The sequence below is a fragment of the Magnolia sinica genome, chromosome 1, assembly GCF_029962835.1.
Source record: "Magnolia sinica isolate HGM2019 chromosome 1, MsV1, whole genome shotgun sequence".
In the NCBI taxonomy this organism is placed as follows: Eukaryota; Viridiplantae; Streptophyta; class Magnoliopsida; order Magnoliales; family Magnoliaceae; genus Magnolia; species Magnolia sinica.
In genome coordinates, this window is record NC_080573.1 from 11,576,380 (window position 1) to 11,598,604 (window position 22,225).

Below are 22,225 nucleotides of genomic sequence, written 5' to 3' on the forward strand. Positions count from 1 at the left end.
TAAGTGAGTAAATTATCATGCTTCAAAATGTTGGGTGAATCAATCCACACTTTATTGCATGGGAATTATGGGAGGACAGAAATTACAGCAAGGAAAATTAACTGCAGCGGGGTTGTGTTATGAGTAAAATTGAACTGACCTAATACCTATATTATAGAGAAGAAATTACTATAGGAAGCTCCCAAAAGAATGTTCGGAGCACCAACCCAACCTCAGATGTCGGCCCCGACCTCTGCTGTGACCAGCCCAAGCTGAGACCTCATTTTAGGACATCAGCCCAAACTTAAGAGAGACTCAAAGCAAAAGTGGGCCACACCATAAGCAAAAGTGGGGATGTAAACTTGCTCAAGTGGGCCACAACCCAAAAAAAAGTGGGGATGTAAACATGCTCAAGTGGGCCACACCACAAGAAAAAGTGAATGTGTAATTAAACATCCACAGTTCATACCTTCCTATGGTGGAAGGTACCACCATGATGTTTATATGCCATCTGCATTCGGTTTTGTTTCGGTTTTGGGTATATGATAGGCCGGCTTGAGTCTTTTTGTAGGCTCCCGCCTGAATGGCTGTAAATCCTCTTCGCTTTATCAATACAATCTTCCTTATATATATATATATATATATATATATATATATATATATATATATATATATATATATATATATATGCCATCTAATGCATTCATAAGGTGATTCCCAAATGGACACCAATATCATCATGATCCAAAGCTTCTTTCTTCACCATATAAAGTTTCAATGGAGGACGTTCAATCTCCAATGGTTACTGTGGTGTGGCCCACTTGATTTTGAATCTCCCTCCTGTTTGGACTCATGACTTCATATGAGCTATCTAAACTCCCTTATATTTTGACTTATGACTTCATATGAGCTACTAAAACAGATGAACGGAGTGGATGTAACAAAAAGATCACGGTAGACCCATAGCAGGCTTTAACCCGGGTTACACGCACATCCACAAATCTCGCACTCGGCAATTTCTCGGCATGAATTTTCCGGGAGGTCTTCCTATTATGGCGTTTACTCGCAATACTGTCAGGAAATTTTTGCTGAAAATAAAATATTATCATAAGAAGTTTCAAAATTATGTAAACTTCTAAAAAATTTTACGCTAAAATGGACGTGATTTTGAAAATCTTGCATTAGAAATTTGGCAAATTTATATATTACCACATATCGTGAGACATTCAAAATCTCGGGGATATTTTCACAATGATTGCAGGCAAGTTGCGTCCGTGTCTTTTAAGCTATGTCACTGGTTGAGAAAGACAGAGAGACAGACACTTGAGAGCCACTGATTTTCCATCAAGAAGATCATCTGAGTTAAAAACCTCGGTGGGAAATCATTCCTTCCATCGGATGCATGCAAAGATCAGGACCGTTCATCAGATAGTGTACACTGTGACACAACATGCCGTAGACCAAAAATTGTTTTGGTCCGCTGATGAGGGAGATCAGAGTACACTCGTATGAGACAAAATCACACTTAAAAACAATCCAACATTTCAGATTTAACGTAGATGCATGGCCCACCTGATGAGTATACTCCCATTATTTGTATCATATGGAATATTCATGGTATATGTTACGGGGGAAATCCAAGTGACGTGTTACAAGGAGCAACCGGCCACGAAGGAGGGAATCTTAGAATAACACTAATCGAGAATCGCTTGAACGGGCTCCTCAAGTCATCAACATATCCGTTGTGTAAGATGAGCTGACACAAAAAGCTAATACCAAGCTCAGCCCGAAACTATTAATTTTATAAATAGTAACTACAAATTAAATTATAATATAAACTTATAATTTAATTAAACATCTTAAGGTATTTCTTGATTTAGGTTAATAAATCAACTAATCTAAAGTATCAGATCTATATTTTGTAGATGTTAGATTTATTGAATTAATTATTTCAAAATGTTAATCAATACATCAAATTAAAATTTTAAAATCTTCAAGAGGATTTATGTTACTAATTTAATTTATATACACCAAATTTTCTTATAATTTGTATTTAAGTTAATTAATTTATAACATTAATTATTATTATTTTTATAAATTTTTGAATTAATTTGAAGTTAAATATAAAGAAATTTCAGTTAATTAATAAATCCATAAATTTAAAGTGAGTTTTATATTATTAATGGTAAAGCTGTTCAATTTAAAAGAGTATATAAATTACAACAAATTGAAACCATAAATTTATGTAAATATTTTTAGTAATAATTTAAAATTAATAATCCTTAAGAATTTTATATTTTAAATTTTATATATATATATAACAAAAATTTAATAAACAAAAGCATCAAAAATTTTCATATATGAGTTAGAAGCATACCAAGAATGCAAAATAATTTATTTAAAAGTAAAGGATTAACTAACTTATTATATGAATTTTAATTAATTAATTATAAATAAAATTTCATGAAAATTAGAATTTAAAAGCATAGAAATATAAAATTCTAAATTCGTATAAGATCACCTACCTTTTAAAAAAATTTTGTTGATCCAAGTTGAAAGGCCCGATTCAATATCTATCTCTCTCTTGATTTACAAAGCTCTCCTTATCATCTCTCTCTCTCTCTCCTTTTGATTTGATTGTTTCTTTGTTTTCTTTCGTACTTTCTTTCTTTCTTTTTAAAAGCGGGTGAGAAACGGAATGAAAGAGTAAAGAATATGAGACAGTTTCAATTTTAGGAGGATCCAGTGCCTATTACCTTACGAAAAAGGAAGAATGAAGAGAGTCGAAGAGTGGGTTGGTTCCGGCACGGTACATAATTTCCTTTTTTTTGTCTTTTTCTTCCTTTTTTCTTTTTAAGATGTGGTGGGTCCTACTAATGATACTATAAATCCACTTCGTCCATCATCTTGACCTGGCCATGAGAGGACATGAGGCCAAAAATGAGGCTGATCCAAAACTCAAGTGGGCCACACGAAAGCAAACAATGGGGTTGGTTTCCACAAAAAAAAAAAAAAAAAAAACAGGTTGTTACAAAATCACATTTAAAAAATCCAACATTTCAGATTTAAAGTAGATGCATGGCCCACCTGAAGAATATACTCCCATTATTTTTGTCATATGGAATGTTCATGGTACAGGCTACCTATTGATGAGTGGCCCAGATCAATCCCACATGTGCCATTTAACGGTGGAAACCAGGCCCTCAATCCTTAGAAACATGCCTTTTCTATCATACTAGTGTACCATGAAAACGGTATGCCCCACCATACACGGGTACACTACCAACAGCCAACAGCCTTACTTAACATACACGTGTGGTCCAACTAATGAGCAGATCAGCCTAATTTTGGAGAAGGGCCATCATCATGGTGGGGCCTACCGTATTCATGGTACGGATGACCTACACAAAGGCACGTTTGTAATAAATGATATTCAGTACTGCGTCCACCATCCGTAATAAAATATCAATTTTCGTATTAACATTTATTGAACAATCAAAATTAATGAAGACATTTGCATGAAAAGCTGATTTACGGAACTCGAACATGCAAAAAATGGGCCACTTATTCCACTCGTGTGACCTTTCATGCGTGTAATTGCGCTCCACCATTGGATCACACATGTACAGTCTGTGCTGACGTGGCATCACCATCTTCCGCCCAATTGGAATTAGGCTCACTCCATGATCGTGGCCGCACTCCGAACTTAAAGAACACGATCATCTCCATAGCCTCAAAAAATCTACGGTCATCCAAGAACTCATTCCACACGCCGCTAACGATGCAGTAGTTGTTGTTGTAGGGGGAACGGTGATGTGCCACATGCTTCGCACGTGAGACCAGCACGCCTGCATCTTGCAATGTCAAAACCAACGGTGGCAATTGGCTCTTGGTACTGTGGGCCCATGCATGGAACTGCTGGCTAAACATGATGCAGCCCGAGCACACTGCAACGAACGTGTGCACAATCCCATCACTAGGCAGTAAGTCGATGGGCACAAGCACGAATGCTGTGGCACGTGCGAGCGAGTGAAGATTGTTGGCGAATTGCCGCCGTGCGATCGTCCTGGGCCACTTGTGGTGTCCTTGGAAGGCCTCGATCTGGGAACCGAAAACGGGCGTTGATGCATCGCCGTAGTTATCGATGGCCCAGTGGTATACACCTGTGCCGAAGTCTGCTAGTACGTACCCAAGCAAGCCCGCGAGCAATGGTTCGAGCCACATGCCAGAACCCGTGGCTGCGACCGTGGACTTCGCTAGTGAAACAAGAACGGAGGTGCACCCGGTCATGACCCAGGCTCGGTGAGCCCATGTAGAACGTAGGCTAGGTTCGCTGGCAGAATGCGTTCTTGGAGTGGTCGTAGCTAAAGTGGGTGATGTTGGCACGTGTGGTTCGATGAGAGAAAGGTCTCTTTGGGGAGTGGTGGTGGTGATCGCCGCACGTATGCATGGTGGGCCAAGGTAGCGACACGTGTGGGTGTGATATGGGCGCCTCAAGGGGTGCCATTGCTGAGGCAAGACTGACATTGAGAACGGGCGATATGGAATGGGGTATGGATGGGCTTAGACAATGAATAAAAAGGGCAATGGTTGAGAGGAATGGAAGGAATGTGTGGTGATAAGAGAGAGTAGGAAGTAGCATTGGTTTTGGGTGTGCATACGTGGTACGAGGAACATCGCACGAACGTGTATTGGTGAGAGTCACACGTTTGTTACGTGTGGAAGTGCGTGGAAGACTCGAGTGATTGGAGTCATGTGTATAAGGTTGTCGTAGCAGTGTGACTTTAAGCGTGTGGACAGAGTTCAAGGGAAGTGGATTGCTGGTGAGCTTTCCATTGTAGGGCCCATCGTGATGCATGTATTATATCCACGCCGTTCATCTGTTTTTACAGATCATTTTAGTGCATGAACCAAAAAATGAAACATATTCTAAACTCAATTGGACCACAGTACAGGAAAATGTGGTGATTGAATGACCAACATTTAAAACATCTTGGGGCCCATAAAAATTTTGGATCAAGCTGATATTTGTGTTTTTCCTTCATCCATATATGTGTGACCTAATCAACGGTTTGGATAGAAAATAAACATCACAATGAACCTTAAAAAGATTCTAAGGTGTCATTACTCCCACTGTTTCCTGTGGCGTGGTCCACTTGACCTTTGGATCTACTTCATTTTTTGATTCATATCTAAAATAATCTGTAAAAACATATGGACGGCATGGATATAAAATACATACATCGCAGTGGGCTCCATAGTACCTGCCAATTCAAGTGCCTTTTACATTCATTTCTTTTGGGAGAAGGACCAAAAGCCCCCTCCCACAGACTTTCGGTGGTAAGTACTGCCCCTGGGTTAATGGTCATTCCCGCAAGACTTGTTTGAGTGGACTATGTGAGGCCCCTCACCCAACACGCTAAGGTCCTAAACACCAGTCACATCTAAAAAAAAGCCGCCGGCAAAGAAATCGTCACCTTTCATCTATTTCCAGTCGTAGCCTCTTTATTGTAAGGACTGCGCTATCCTAACTTGCACTAATAACTGATCGCTACCTGAGGTAAGCGTAAATCAGATCCACCCATCCCTCTAATGAGCCGTTTTGGACATATGCCCATGTGGACGACATGTGGTCAACTACTAATGGTGGGTCCCTCATGTATAGAGGTGGGCACCGGACTACTCGATCCGGGTAACTTGACTTGTCCAACTTGACCCAAACCGAATGGGTGAGTCGATCCAAACCAAGTAGGCTTCGCCCAATCCGAACTCAAACTGAGTCGAGTTTGAGTTACCCAGTGACTCGACCGACACCCGATCCGGTTACACTCGACTCGATCCGAAACCTGACTCGACCCAACTCTCTAACCCTACCCCGACCCAATCCCAAAATCTCTCTCTATCTCTCTCTCTCTCCCTCATCCTCCTCTTCCAAGCCCAGCAACCACTCACCACCATCACCCTCCTCCTCCTCCTCTTCCGCTCTTCCTCCTCTTCCTCCTCCTCTCTCTCCTCTCCACTCCCTCCCTCCCACATCTCTCAATCCGACTCGGTGCCAACTCGACCCGACTCGGTACTTCTGACCAGATCGGACTTGGTCCAGATCAATCCAGGCCAAATCGAACTCAGATTAAGTTAGGCATGCTGGACTCGGTATTGAGTCGGATCGAGTTCAGGTCAAGCCTATTTCAAAACAAGATCGAGTCGAGTCAACCCTAACTCGATCCGACTCGACTCGACTCGATGCCCAGCTCTACTCACATATTTTCCCCATTTGCCTTTTTTTTTCATTTCTCTCTATGTTTAATTTAAATTCTAAAATTTATATTTAGAAATGAATTCAAAATTAAATTTAAGATTGAAATAGAGTAAGATTGGATGAGACTCTTTCCTTAAGTAGGGATGGGATCCCTTGGCGTCATTAGTTCCAAATTCCAATTTTAAAATAATAATAATAATAATAATAATAATAATAATAATAATAATAATAATAATAATAAAGATAGTGAGTTTCATATGAAGAATCTAAACATCAAGCTTGCCCTTAACAATTTAAGTTATTGATCGTAATCCGGAGACATCTCAAAAATGGGTATTTAGCTTATTGGGTCAGGCCCGGGCTTGTCCATTTTGGCCTCATGACAAGCTCGGGCTACACTTGGCTTGATTTCTATTACATGGTTAGGCTTGGAGTGAACTTGGCACCGTGTAAACTCAGCCCATTGATAGCCTTACTTGTGCACTCCATTCGCAACCAAATAGTGCAAGCATCATGTTGCTTTTTCCTGCATGACATGCAGCAAAGCTCCAAAATTTTAAGGGATTGTTTGGCACAATGGATTTAGGGGGATTTGAGGGGATTTCAAATCCCCTAATATGTTTATGGGGTCTTAAAGAAAAGGTTTGAAATCCAAGGTGAAAGATAGGATTACATGCTACTAATCTATTGGACACATGGGCCACTGATGATATCTAAAACAATTAGATTATCAATTGCATTACTATAATTACTTTAATAGGATGATTTGCTTCATCCAAACACTGTCCATGTAAATCATTGGTTAATCACTCTGATGTGATCCTACACTTGTAGCTCATCCGAGAGTTAGAATTTCATCATTTTTAGGCAAAGTATATATTTCTATGGACTTATTACAATCATTGTGTCAAACATTACATACATACACTAATTGGAGATATTAAAGTTGATTTAGAAATTAAATTCAAATTCCTATAAATATACTATGCATGGCTACTTTTGGATTACAGGAAATTCTAAATTCAGAGTGTCAAACACGGGGGAGGATTCTAAATCCAGGGGGTTCCAAATCCATGCTCCCAAATAGGCCTAAGTTTTGGCTCTACGAACTTCTATTGGGTGACTCATTATACTTCTTTTTAACACACACACCACAACAGATACTCAGAACTCATGACGTCAGTGTTGAAACTCTTGTAACTCATCATGGTTACATTTAGCATTGAAGTATAGTTTTCCAAACCAAATCAAGCAATTTTTACTCTATAAGTGTGAAAATGTACACCACTGAAGGGTCACAACTAAAGCTGTCAATGAGCCTAGCTTAGGCTAGATTATTAAGCCCGAGGGTTGGGTTAGGCTTAAAAATTAAGGCTTGTTTTTTAAACTGGCTGTACTTTGACCATGTACAACAACCCATCAACCTGTAATAGGCCATTAAGGTATATGATAATATGAAAAAAAAATTTAAAAAATCAAAAATCCATGCTACCAGCAACTGCAGCCTTCTCTTTCTCCAAACAAACCCACGAGTACTAAATCCCAATTACAATTCCAAATACTTCCACAACATAAAAGGAAATCAAAGGCAAAAATGGCCATCTTATTCCATCACAAGTTCCAAATCAGTATGGTTGGCACTATGCCTAAATTGCAACGGATTTTGCGACGGAGTTGGTCCGTCGCAAAAAAGGTTTTATTTAACGACGGATTTAATCCGTCGCTATTGGAAATGTCCGTCACAACGTTTTTTCGAATTTTCGTAGGCCTTTTTTTGAGTCGAGGAATTTAGCAACAGACCAAATTCCGTCGCTAAAATCAGATTTACGACAGATTTTGGTCCATCGCAAATTAAGATTTTGCGATGGATTTCGATCCGTCACAAATTTCCACCCAAAATAATAGTTAGCGACAGATTTTGGCTGCTTTTGCGATGGATCATGGTTCGTCATAAAATGTCTTTTGCCCGAACATTTGTTTTTTTCTTGTTCTTTAAAAATTGTGGAAAATTATGTTTTATTGTAAGCTAAGAATTGTTTTTTAATAGAATTCCAGTGATTTAATTGTACTTATTCGTATCTAAGATTATTTTTGTATCAATTGATTGAATGCAATGAATTTTATTTTTGTTTTTATATCAAATGAGTGGAAATTATTATTAATTTTTTTTCTTTAAAACTAATATTTAAATGCTTTGTAATATCACATGAAAAAGAATATTAAGAAGTTTAAAAAAATTTATCTTTACAAAAAAATCATTGAGAAATAAAAAATAATTATTATTATTAACAATGTTTGAGAAAAATTGAGATTTTGAAAAAGAAAAACCATGATTTAATAAAAATCTAGATTTTTGAAAAAAAAAAAAAAAAAAGAAGAAGAAGAAGAAGAAGAAGAAAAGAATATTAATAAAGTTGATAATTTTGGAAAAAAGAACTTGATTTCGAGAAAAAAATGATATCTTGAAAAAGAAATTAAAAAGATTAAAAATTTTGAAAATTTTGACAACTTTGAAAATTGAAAATATTTTGAAAAAGAAAATAAGAGTTCGTATTTTGAAAAAAAAAATTGAGAAGTTCGATAAGAATTGACAAGTTCGAAAAAAATATTTTAAAAAAGAAATGGAGAAGTTCGAAAGAATTGAAATTATGAAGATAAAAAGAGATTAAAAAATTGATACTTTAATATAAAAAATTGATATTTTGAAAAGGAAAATAAAGAAGTTAAAAATAAATAAATTGTGATATTGAAAAAAAATTGAAATTGTTCAAGAAAAATTGAAATTAAAAAAAAAAATGATTTAGAAAAACACCGAGATTTTGACAAAAAATATCATTTTGAAAAAGAAAATTGAAAAGTTGAAAACAAAATGGTGCTTTTGAAGAAAAAAAAAAAATTGGCATCCTAAAATTTTTGAGAAAAAAAAAAACAGATGTGAGGAAATTTTTTGAGATTTTAAAAATAAAAATTTAGAATTTGTATTTTAAAAAAATTCTAAAAAGCTTGATAAGAAAAATGAGATTTTGTTAAAAGTTTTGAAAGAAAAATTAATATTAAAAAAATATACATTTTGAAAAAATTATTATTTTTAAAAGGAAATTGAGATTTATCTGTGAAAAAAAAAAAGATTTTTTACTAAATTACTAGGCACATCCACTAATTGATCTTTAACCATTTATGCGCACAGATTCACTTGTGAAAAAATGATAGCCCAAGTATAATGAAGTGTAATTGGGACATGCTAAGGTTGTTCTGAACAGTCGAGTATGTTCGAAACGTACGTACTAATAAGATAGAGAAAAAAATTGGCTCAATATGACTCGAAACAAATCAAATACATCCAAAACACTCTTTAAATGGGCATGATCAGTTTGTCTGGATCTAGACTAATTTCGGATAATCAAAACTGACCTTAAACTCAAATCTGACGATTGGATCGCAAGATATGGCCCATCATATTGTTTATGAATCTTGTTCAGCTAATATCTTTCTCATCTGAGACTCGATCGTGGCGAGTAACTAGTTAAATCAAAGTTTGAATAATAATAATAATAATAAATTGCATTTTCAAAAAAATTGAGAAGTTTCGATAAAATTAATAAGTTCGAAATTTTCTGAGAATTTTATATAGAAATTGAGATTTTGTATTTTGAAATAAATTAAGAAGTTTTGTAAAAGAAAATGAGATTTTGAAAAAAATTGTTATTTTGAAAACAAAATTTTTGAGAAGTTTGAAAACAATTATTGTGAAAGATTCAGATTTTGAAAAAGAAGAAAAGATTTTTAAAAGACTGAGATTTTTGGCAAAAATTTGAAATTTTGAAAATAAAAATTGTGAAGTTTTAAAAATAAAATTGTGATTATTGAAAAAAAGTTCAAAATTTTGAAGAAAATTTGACAATGTTTGAGAAAACATGAGATTTTGAAAAAAAAAAAAAAAAAAAAGGATAAAAAAGTGAAGTGATTTTGAAAAAAAAATTTGAAAATTTTATATAAAATTGCTGATTTGTATTTTGAAGATAATTGAAAAGTTTGGTAAAAAATGAGAATTTGCAAAAATAACTTATAATGAATTGTAATGGCAAGAATAACTTATTATAACACCCTGAAATTCAGGGGTCGAATACAACTCAGCTCCCGAGTTTCAAAACATCACTTATGCAACATATGTAATGATGAATGTATGTTATCTGTGTTAGTGCATAACACATGAAGTAGATTAAGCCAAAACTGCAAACATAATCCAAGGACAGGTGAAATATGCAAGCGGAAGACTGAAGAAATATATGTATATATATAAGTCTCTGAGATATGTATGCTCTGTCAGGTCATAATTACAAGTGTTTGTTTCAAAATATAAGTATCAAAACGAAGTAAACCACTGCAACAATAACCCTGAATCCCCGTAGCTCAGGACACGGCTCACATGAACCCGCCTGAGAACGGCATAGAAGAGAACGCCTCCTCATCATCCTCATACTCTTGCTCTGCCTCATGGGTCGCATCATCATCTGCATCTAAGACAAAGTCTGGTTGGTGTTTAAACACCGTCTCAGAACGTGGGAGTGAGTGATCAACTCAGTGGAACTATACAGTAAAAGTTAACATGTTATCAATTCAATCAAGCAGTAATTATAAGGTAATACAATCAAACATGTCCTAATTACTCTTGTTAATGTAAGGATGTATGTAGAAATGATGCATGCCCTCGCCTACACTCCCTCAACATCTTCATCTTAAGGTACGCATGACAACCTCCCGCAGTGCTTCACAACGCCAAGGCACATGCAATGCGGTGCATGAACATGATTACCAAGTTGTTATTAGTCCTTTTTTTATACAGCAGGATTGGAAAGCTAAGGTACCTTCCTTATATCAATTCCCAAACAATGATCCATTTTAGGGTCGTCAGTCCTAGACAATCTCATACGATATTATGGTTCTAAGTCGCTGCAAAGGGCTCGTCACCAATCAATGCATACTTAATCATACCTTAGTTGCTACAATAAGGCTCGTTGCCTCAATGCAGTATCAAGGTATGCTCGAGGTCACTACAAAGGGCTCGTCACCAATCAATGTAGGCCGACAGCACGAATATAGTGTCCCATACCACCATAATCAGCTCACGAGTCTGGTTTGCTCACTGGTCACTACAGGGAGGCTCGTCACCCCAGCGTAGGCCGACAGCTCGACCATGGTGTCCCATACCACCATGCTCGGCTCATGAGTCTTAGCGGATCGAGGTACCATGGTTAACGGGATTGCACTGGTAAGTTTGGTACCCTAGATTCAAACAGTAGCGTACATACATGATGAACATCTATCGGGACAATTGGATTATTTGACAAGCTCGACTAGCACGAGCGCACGTTGAGTTGAACGACATGAAGTGTGCAAACACTCCGTGTGGCCAAACCACTAGCGACAACCCTAATACGACTCGGGTTCGTCAAACACGTCCCACGTGACGAATGAATCTCAACCACGATCTCAATGCCTGTTACTGATTGCCTGGACCATAACATGGCCCCATACACATTCAACCATAATAGCAAACATGTTATAAGATGCAAGATAACGAGAATCCATACACATGCATTTCATAAGTGAAGCGGTAAAATTAATAACTTACACGAAGGAAATTATACACATAGCCAACATGGATGGTTAGACTAAGCAATTCATGGAGGAAATAGTATACATAAGTAAGGTAATTGGGATTTCATATCTCAACTGCCTCATGATTCACACCTTACTAAATACGAACTCATTCAGACATTTTCATAAACACTTAGACTACACTTGGCAACATACATCACATATGTCGGCCATAGTACATATTAGGGCAAATCCTTTTGACAAGGAGTTGTCGCATAAATAATAATCATATTCCTATGACAATTAATCATGGCAATCACAATGCCAAATTCCAAATGCATACAAACATTTCAACAAACACATGAATCACACTACTTACAACATAGATTATCTATATACGTAAAACGAAACAGATATCGCATTTGGCATGTGAAATGACGCCCATGTCAGTAATAAATCATTAACTAATATTGAAAGCTTTGAAAACCATAACCTATACGAATATAGTCCGCACCTTAAACCAGAAATTGCACAACGAATCTGATTTAGACGATAAGTCTTCGTCAACGGCGACTAGATAACCTAAGGCATGAAGTAAATTAGCTATATCAATACTTAGACTATTCTAAGCTCCAAAACAAGTTAGAGTTTAATTGACTTACCCAAAAATGAGATTAGAATCGCCGGAATAACGATTCAGATGCGATGGATTAGGTACGCAGAGTAACTGGAAAGAATTCCAAGATGATTCACCAACTTCTCTCTCACTTTCTCTCTCTTTTCCTCTCTCTATCTTAGTTAGGGTTTAGAAAATTCGTATGGAATTGAGAGTGAGGGTTTAAGGTCTTTATATAGGCCTAAAATTGATGGAAATAGCCCCAAGGCCAAGGTATACTTAGGTTATAACCAAATCGGGTCTATTTCGATCCAATGGAGCGTTTCTGGAGGTCTTTTTTCTGAGTGCGGTCGGACTTAAGCTCATTAATATTGGATCTTAAGTAAGTTAAGTTTTCAGTCCGATCGGGTTTCCAGATCGCTCATGGCGGACCAATTTCAATTCAACGGTCACCGAAACTCGATCAAGGCCACAAGCACTTTGACATGTGTGGGTCATCTTCCCTGATTCAAAGGTAAATTTGGGTCAGAATGCTTAAAATCGGCGCGCAAGCGACACGACTCAAATTTCTTAAATTTATATTTAATTTCTAAATAATTTCACCTTTCTCACACTCTTTACTCCAGACTCAAGCAAATCGTCTCAGGATATCATCTGGACTTAATTTTTGAGGTGATTGTCAAGCCCAACAAGGTGATCATAATTGTCTAAGTTTATCGCTATCGGACTTTCGACGCGCGGTCCAGGTCCGATACAAAGTTTCAAAGTACTCCCGAGAGCAACTGGATTTAGCGTTGAATCCTAGATTTCAGGGTAATGTAGCGCTAACGATTTTACAGGTTTTGGGTATTACAAATCGAATTTAAAGTGATTGGTGCTAATTTCACAAGTAATCGAGTTTAGCGCTAGCTAATACACATTAAATTTCTAAAGGATTGAGTCCAAAGAGAATTCTGATTGAGGTGATGCTCGGGTCTTTGCACGAAATTTTTCAGGATGCTACACTTATAATGACGAGATTGATCTAATTCTATGATTAAGTCATTCTAAAGTTGATCTGATAGGAACGGTCAAATGTATTCATAACGTGCTAATTAGAATATACTACAAAATTCAACCCATTACAACTTCAAACGAATCAAATTAGTCCAAAACACTTGATCAATCCAAATTGAAGAGTAAATAACTTCAGATGTTTAAATTAAATTTTACTCAAATCTAACCATTGGTTCGTAGGATATGTCACATCATATTGTTTATCAATCTTGTATGCATAATATCTTTCTCATATGTAGCGTGATCGATCGGGGCGAGTAACTAGTCAAATTGATGGTATTGATTAGTAAAATAGAGTGAATGGATCATATATCTAAAATGGGCCAAATATTTAAGTCAAAATTGTGACCCAACTCAACATAGTGAAAACCTAAGAATTGGCATTAGTAAATTCTCTGGGGCTCCATCATGATGCGTGTCGAACATTAACACCGTGCATTTGATGTGTTCCCTTTATGTTATGAGATATCTAAAAAATCATCTGTATACGAAACTCAGGTAGGCCATATCATCTAAAAATATGCGAAGACATCCTAAAATATATAAAAGTACTTAGTGGGGCCCACATGAATTTTGGGTGTGGTTGAAACTTGGTCTGGCCCCTCATCCAAGTGGGACACACATAATGAATGGTCTGGATCTGTGAATTATATATAGGTGGGCCCAATATATGATTATAAATGTTTTAAGGAGCGGAAACCCTAATTATCCTTGGGCCGGCCGGCCGGAAGCCGATTGCATACTACGGGTACTGAGTAAACTCTATAAGGATCATCATGATTTATGTATTTGATCCACTCCATCCATCCATTTTATCAGATAATTTTAGAGCTTGAGCCAAAAAATGAAGCATATCCAACACACAAATGGACCACACAACAGGAAACAGTGTGAATTGAACATCTACGGTTGAAAAATTCTTAGGGGCCACATAAGTTTTGGATCAAGCTTAATTTTATGTTTTCCATTCATCCATATCTGTATGATCTTATGAACAGGTTGGATGACAAATAAACATCACTGTGGAGCCTAGCAAGGTTTCAACGGAAATCATTATTCCCACTGTTTCATGTGGTATGAACCGCTTAATCTTTGTATATGCTTTGATTTTGGGCTCAACCCATTAAATTATTTAGAAAAACGGATGGACGGCGTAGATGGACTACATACATTCAAGGTAGGCCCAACTGAGTTTACTCAGTACACAATCCCAATTTCGGAACCCCGTTGTCGAGGGACGCGGATTTCCGGCCAAAGGCTTTCGAGGAAGTTCCTGCCCTGGGATGCTAGGTGGGTCCAACCGTAACGTTTGTGATAAATCCACACCGTTCATCCGTTTTGGGAGATCAATTTAGAATGTTATAACAAAAATGAGTTGGATCCAGAATTCAAGTGGGCCGGAAAAGAGGAAAACCCGGGGAAAGAGTCTTTTTACCGTTGAAACTTTCCTAGGATCTACTTTGATATTTATATGCCATCCAAACCGTTTATAAGGTTATTACTACTCTGATGAAGTAAAAAAACCAAAAACTTCGCCTCAGATCAAACTGTGGCCATACGAATGTTTCAAACGGTGGTCACTAAATCTACACTATTTCCTCTCGTACAGCCTACTTGAGTTTTGGATACACCTCATTTTTGGTATAATCTCCTAAAATGATCTCCCAAAACGTATGGACAGTGTGGATTTCTCACAAACATCACGGTGGGACCCACCTAGCATCCCGGCACCGAACTCCTGCGAAAAAAATCCGCGTCCGTTGATGAGAGTGGAAGCGGATTGCGTCCCGTCCGGGCGGGGCTCTGTGGGGCCCACCGTGATGTAATTATTTAATCCACACAGTTCAAATCTTTTCTCATATCATTTTAATTATTAAATGGTGAGGCAGGTCCAAGGCTTAAGTGGACCACAAAATGGGGATTGAATGTCCACCATTAAAAACTTATTTGGAGATGGAGAAGTTTCGGATCAAGATGATATTTTTGTTTTCACTTCATCCACGTCTACATGACCTTATGAATAGGTTGGATGGAAAGAAAACATCACGTTGGCCATTAGAAAGGTTTCAACGGTGGGTGTCATTATCAGTGAAGATTCCTTTGGTGTGGTCCACTGGACTTTTATAATCATCTAATTTTCACTCTTTTACTTTAAAATTATATTATAAAATCTTTGAACGGCGTGGATGAAACACTTACGTCATGGTGGGTCCCACAGATCCCTCCGCGGACGGATTCCCGTCCAGGCGGGGGTAGTACGCAATCCGCGTCCGATGAGGGTTAGGGCGAGCTCCGGCCCTGAGTGCTCTCCTCTCTCTCTGTTCTCTCTCACCCGCTCTCCTCTCTCTCCCTGCTTTCTGTCTCTGTCCCTCTCTCGCCCTTAGTCCCCTCTCTCCTCTCTCTCTTCCTACAGATCTCTCCTCCTCTCTCTCTTCCTGTCGATCTCTCTCCCTCCTCTGTCTCTTCCTAGCTCGATCTTTCTTCCCACTCTTTCTCTCTCTATCCCCACCCAAGATTTTGTTGCCGACCGACCTACCCACGCACGCCCTCTCACTCTCTCTGAATCTGTGGTTGAAGGCTAAAAACTCCACGAACATTGAGGTATCTCTCTCTCTCTCTCTCTCTCTCTCTCTCTCTCTCTCTCTCTCTCTCTCTCTCTCTCTCTCTCTCTCACAATGCCGATTTAGGGTTTTTGGGATTTTAGGGTGGATTGTTCATTTATGTTTTTATAAAAGTGGTATCATATATGATTCAAATTGTTGGAGTCCATAACCAAAACAAAATGATTTAAATGATTAACAAGTTAAAAATCCCATTGTAAATGATTTTTTTTTTTTTTTAACATCCCACTGCTACAAACAGGTCCATTATATGAACAGCTTGAATCATTGAAATATGACCTTGGATTCAAATTGTCAGTTAAGATTTGGATTTGACTCATCTTTTGGCTCATGCTATGAACTGAGCTGTAAAAATGGATGGACATTGTGGATATAAATTAGATACATCATGATGGAATTGGGGTCTTTTGGCTCATGCTATAAACTTAGCTGGAAAAATGGATGGAAAGTATGGATATAAATTAGATACATCATGATGGAATTGGGGTCACTAGCCAAACCGTGTTCACTTTTGGTAGGTTGAGATGGTAAGTGAATTAGGTGGTGTTGCCAACACCATACTCAAAGGTAGTGTGTTGATGTCTTGGGCAATTTTGGGCTAAGGTGATGTATCTACCATCCACAACATCCACCTATTTTTTTCAGCGATTTTTGGTGCATTCTCTATCCACGAAAGACTCGGAAAATCAGCATTATATTTTTGCCAACATCATTATATAGGGCCGCACGAAGTGGCCCACAACGTGGCTAACGACAAGTCATTATACTTTTGTGGCTCCATGGAAAATCTTTCTATGAAATTTTTTTCCAAACACCAACCACAGCCGAAAGTTCATGTAAAGGAAAATTCAAGGAAACCATACTTCATTGACTACCACTGGCTAAACCTTTATGTGGGAAAGAGAGTGTCATTGAGGCCTATTTTCTCTTCCCTCCTTACATTTCCTTGCAACAAATCCCAAAATCATGGAAGTTTATTAGAGTGCACCCAAAAGTATTGCAATATGATTCATAGGGACCTTAGCAATTGGAATGTGGTGCCAAAAAAATGCACGTCTAACTGTAGATGGGGAACACCCAAAAAGAAATGCAGATATGTTTTTATAAAAGTGGGTCAGTTGCTTCCAACAATTTGAATCATATATGATCTAGCTCTATAAATGAGTTGTTATCAACATATGCTTCTACATGGTTAATTGCTTTGATTCTACATGGTTAGATTTTGAATTATGTTTATTTAGACATGGCAGCTTTAATCTCCCCCCAACAACAAATACCTACTCGTCTACCATGAAAATTTCTTTCCATTCTTGTGGCTAGCGGGTAGGAAGAGGATTCTAACCCTCGACAATCTTCAAAAAAGAGGCATGATTCTCCCCAACTTTTGTCTTCTTTGCATGTGTGGGGCGGAATCAGTCGACCATCTGCTCTTGCATTGCCCCTTTGTGTCCCGGCTGTGGACTCATATTGTCAACCTCTTCGAGGTGGCTTGGGTTTTGCCACAATCAGTTCCACATGTGGTATGGGCATGGCACAGAATGTGTTTCGCGAAAAATAGATTATCGGTATGGAGGTTGTTGCTTATGGCTGGTTTATGGCAACATAACGTGTGGTGCTTCGACAACAAGCGCTCATCCTTGTACCAAATTCTGAAAAGGGTTAAAAGGGATGTTATAGAGTGGGCTACTGGGTGTCTTTCTATAGAGTAGCTTAACATGGTATGCTCAATGTTGGAATTGTAATGGTTCCTAGTAGCTGTATTTTTATTTTTTATTTTTTGTCTTGGTTTTTGCCAAGAAAACACCCTATCCCAAAGGTGCTTCAGCTGCTTACCAATGCATAGCAGCAACCCAAGATATGTAGATGGGAAAGAATCTACCCTGCGCCTGAACAACCCTGCCAACTTATCCACCTCCTCCTTGTTGTATGAATACCCAACATTTCACTTTTTGAGACATTGTAGCTACGCTACACTCTATAGGGGATGAATTCTATGCTATGCAGTACAAGCTATTTAAAACACTGATTGTGCCACATGTGCCATCACCATCCTTTAGTGACCCATCTTCTAAGTGCCCCACCCAAACCTGACCCGAACCCAACCCGTTGACAGCCCTACAAACCCCCGTCTCATATTCCACTCGACAAAGCATACGAAGGCTGGACCGATGAATTGACGATTGGACATCCATTGTCCATGTGTCCAGACATGGGAGTCAATCTAGATCCTGAGCAGTACAATTCCATATAATCAACTGAATTATCTCCTCAGGGAAATATAGAATGCTATCAAGCTTTTAGTTTGGCCCAACAAACTGTGCATGTTGGGCCCATTTATGGAAATTCATATTGTTCATGCGTTAGGCCCCTTGGTGTCGGGGAGATAATCTGGCCACTGGCAGTAATTGTCCATTTTTTATATGATGTCTAGATCATGTCATACAGGTGAAGAAATAGGAATTTCTAAGTCAGTATGGTGATCCAAAGCAAGCATTTTACCCTTTGAGGAATGCTAAAATGATTCAGTTGAGGAGAATCTTCGCACAGTCGCCAACATGGTACTCCTGTGTTAGATCTAACCCAGGTACCAGGTAAGGTTCGATGCAAACATGCCCCTTTCCCAAATCCAGGTTGTTCCACACATTAGGCTGTTGAAGATGACTCTTGGCTATTTCTTTTTTACTGCCCATTTTCTTCATGCTAGTGTGACCTACTTGATGAGTGAATTGGCCAGACTTATGGGCCAAAGCTTGTTCATGCTGCTCCCTGCCTCCCACCTAATCATGGCCCATATCTCACACAAGTGTACCCCAATTCATGCCTTCAATCACACGTATGAATTGAAATAGCATTTCTTTTCCGTTTTTCTTGCTTGGACATGCATGCTTCATTCCCATAACATTGTCGGCCTTAGTTTTGTACGCTCATTGGCTACCAGCACACGAGTGAAACCTGACCAAGTCATCAGGTGGGTCGTACACTGTATACAGATCATAAGTTGTTTCTTCCCAACCATTAGTATTTCTCACACTTGTAACCCACCAGAAGAATCGAACAACTCATTCTTTTTTGGCCAGGGTGTGTTCATTCTTGGATCACACACTAAGCATTGCATGTTTTTCAGATGCGAGCCCAGAAAGCATTTTTAATTTCTATTATGTAACAAAACCTCTAAACACTTTTTTTTTTGGTTAATCTTGGGTTTTTTAGACCTTGTGCTGAAATTTTAATGGCATGTGAGCTCCCTTCCTGAAAATAAATTCCATTCACCTTCTCTTTAACTATTTTGAAATAGTTGTTATTTCCTTTATAGTTAGAAGACAGAAGCAGAAAGATCAGCAGCATCTAGGGGTTGTTTTACAGAGGTCTCATGGATGGAACAAGTGGCCCACCACCATCTCAACAAACCCACACAGCAGAGTCCCTCTCTATGTTGTCAGAGGGAGTGTGGCTGGTCCTCTCCCGATGGACAGCACTCCAGATGGCTGTTCAAAATGAATGGGGTGGAAGGGATTCCCGCCAGAAATCAGATCAGCTCATGTCCGACATTATCGCCCATTTCACTGATACCAAAGATCCCTACTATATTGATGACTTGGAAGACATTCTCGAGAATGCTATGTTGCTTTCATTTAACACAGAGATCGAGGATGGCAGCATTGAAGAGGTGGCAGAGCAAATAATGAGCATGAATGAGGAATGTCTTCAAGGCAATTACGAGTCAGTCGAACAGTTGAGGAAATTGAACACTGGGGTGCAAGCAGTTTCTCAAAGTCGACAGGTGAGTGATGAGAACACGAACGAAAGTTCCGATGAAGAGGCATCGGAAATGGCGGTGGATGAACCACAGCCGAACCAATCAGTGGGAGCTGAAGATGGATGGTCCGTTGTCACCTCCAAGCGAAACCGAGGTAAAAGATCTAGTTGAGAGTTTTTGTCACCCGCAATGCAAAATAGGGCTCGAAGGTATTACTCTCTTGCGAGGATCTAGGGAGTTCTTGGGATCAAATGTCTAGATGGAACGCAGCTTGTGACAGGTTTGGTTTCTAAGATCTGTGCATTTTTGCTTTTTGAGTTGAGATGGGAAATATGTTTTTACTTCGACCATGATCTGTTATAAGCAGATATATTTGCGAATTACATAAAACATAGATTATTATTTCTCAGTTGGTGATTTTGAAGAAGAAATTAATGTTGTTTAATTATATTATTCCACTTTGATTTGCATGCATCCATTTCTGTTTGATTTCCCAACATAACAATGTGTGGGCTTCAACGATGGCTCTACATTTGCTGCATCTGAGGTCACTGTTCGGTGATCCGAACAGTCAATATGTTGGGTCAGCAGTGGATGGGGGGCCATGGTTTGGTGATCCGGACCGTCTTTTGGTCTGGTCGGCATCCATCACAGTGTGGATTATGTTCTCCTCTCTCCACTGTGAGATAATTCTACCCATCAGGTGGTAATGGACATTTGCCGCCAATGATCTACATTGATCAAGAGCCCAATTGGATAGTTAGGATCACCAATGGGAGCATTTCTGGGATATGCCGAATCCAACATCACGACCCGCCTAATGAAACATTTGAATCAGTAATAGATGTGCCCAACATTTATCTCTTACAGAGCGAAGCAGATGCCTGATCAAACAGTGCATATGTGGATCATAAAAAGGGGTCCCAAATGTCAACCGTGTATGGGCGGTCCAGATTTCTTGCATATTTGCAATGTGTATGCGCCATGACTTCTGTGCATGATATGTTTAAAAAAACCCAGGTGCGATTAGAGCAATCCTCCAGCTTTTAAGCACTCTGGTTTCAATTTTTGCAATATGCATTCCTTATTCTGTCTTGTCGTGTGCAAAGCTTCTCTAGAATGGAGGATTTCAGAATGTCTACCTTCTGGCCCTTGTAATATGAAGTATTTGAAGCTGTGCAAATCCAAGTGTTAATCCTTCTTATTTTGATGGGCCCCTTATTTTAAAATCTATGCAATTATATTTTCTTAATGTTTATTGCGTTCTTATTCTGAATCTTAATTTTGTCTGGAGTTACTGGGTAGAACATACCTTTGTACCAGCGGGCCCCATGTTTACGGAATCCTGATGGTTGATCTCATTGGCTCACAGTCGGGAATATGTGGAACATTCCCCGGATTCAGGTGTGGTCTATCCATGGTGGGGACCACATTTTAGACATTTTGAAACTTTAAATTGCATAAGGATACCCACCCATTGAAACCTTCACGATGGTTTATATGGCTCACTGAGATGTAGTTCAGACATCCAGCCCATCCATTGTGGTCACACTAAGTTTCAGTCATCAAAAACTCAGGTTGGCCCCACCATGTGGACCATACTACATGAAATGCTGGGAATTGAACGCCTACTGTTGAAAACTTATTGTGTAGGGGCCACAGAAGTTTTGGATCTCTGTCTGTGTGACCTGGGTGTTTGGAGCATGGGATTAGACAGGTTCAAGTGGGATGGAATTACCAAAATGTAATGCTTACATTGGGTCAGGGATTGTCATCTAATCCCATGGCTTAGAGGCCATCCCACTTCATGTTTGGGAAACGGATTGGCTACTCATCTTGCCACTACTGGTAGGTGCTTTGTGAGCCCCACTATGATGTGTGTTTCATTCATGCCGGCCACCCATTCTTCCATGTCATTTTATGGTATGAGCCCAAAAATGAGTTTGATCCAAATCTCAAGTGGACTGCACAGTTGGCCCTAAGAGGTTTTTAATGGTGTAATTCAATCACTACTGTTTTCCCATAGTGTGGTCCACCTGAGATTTATATCTACCTCATTTTTGGGGTCAAGATCTAAAATTATATTTTAAGATAGATGGACGGCATGGATAAATCACATACATCATGGTGGGGTCCATATATCACCTACCACTTAGTGGCACGAAATCCAAAGTAGGATGACAGAAACCCTGGCGCTAACACTGATTCCAAGAAGAGGCTTCACAATCCATGTGAGTCCCAGACACGACATCCCAACTATCCTTGGGATCTTATAACCTACTCTCACCTATTCCCCTTTAAACCCGAACAGGTTCAATGGCAAATAAACATCATCGTGG

The 22,225-nt window shown here is 38.6% G+C and overlaps 2 protein-coding genes across 4 annotated transcripts; one reads left to right on the forward strand and one right to left on the reverse strand.

Moving 5' to 3' along the window:
• Positions 1-3,433: 3,433 nt before the first annotated feature.
• On the reverse strand, positions 3,434-4,588 carry LOC131239892 (fatty acid desaturase 4, chloroplastic-like). The gene has a single exon (XM_058237804.1). It carries the CDS (start codon positions 4,504-4,506, stop codon positions 3,595-3,597), a length of 912 nt encoding a protein of 303 aa, XP_058093787.1. The 5' UTR covers positions 4,507-4,588; the 3' UTR covers positions 3,434-3,594.
• An 11,325-nt stretch (positions 4,589-15,913) lies between these two features.
• Positions 15,914-20,344, forward strand: LOC131239900 (uncharacterized). Of its 3 annotated transcripts, none has more exons than XM_058237835.1 (2): positions 15,914-16,109; positions 19,425-20,344. In XM_058237835.1, the coding sequence occupies exon 2, from the start codon at positions 19,500-19,502 to the stop codon at positions 20,055-20,057; it is 558 nt and encodes a 185-aa protein (XP_058093818.1). In that variant the 5' UTR covers positions 15,914-16,109; positions 19,425-19,499; the 3' UTR covers positions 20,058-20,344. The 3 variants fall into 3 exon arrangements, with proteins under 3 accessions (XP_058093818.1, XP_058093798.1, XP_058093807.1); XM_058237815.1 differs by having other exon boundaries at positions 19,443-20,344; XM_058237824.1 differs by lacking the exon at positions 15,914-16,109 and adding an exon at positions 17,956-18,720 and having other exon boundaries at positions 19,443-20,344.
• Positions 20,345-22,225: the final 1,881 nt, after the last annotated feature.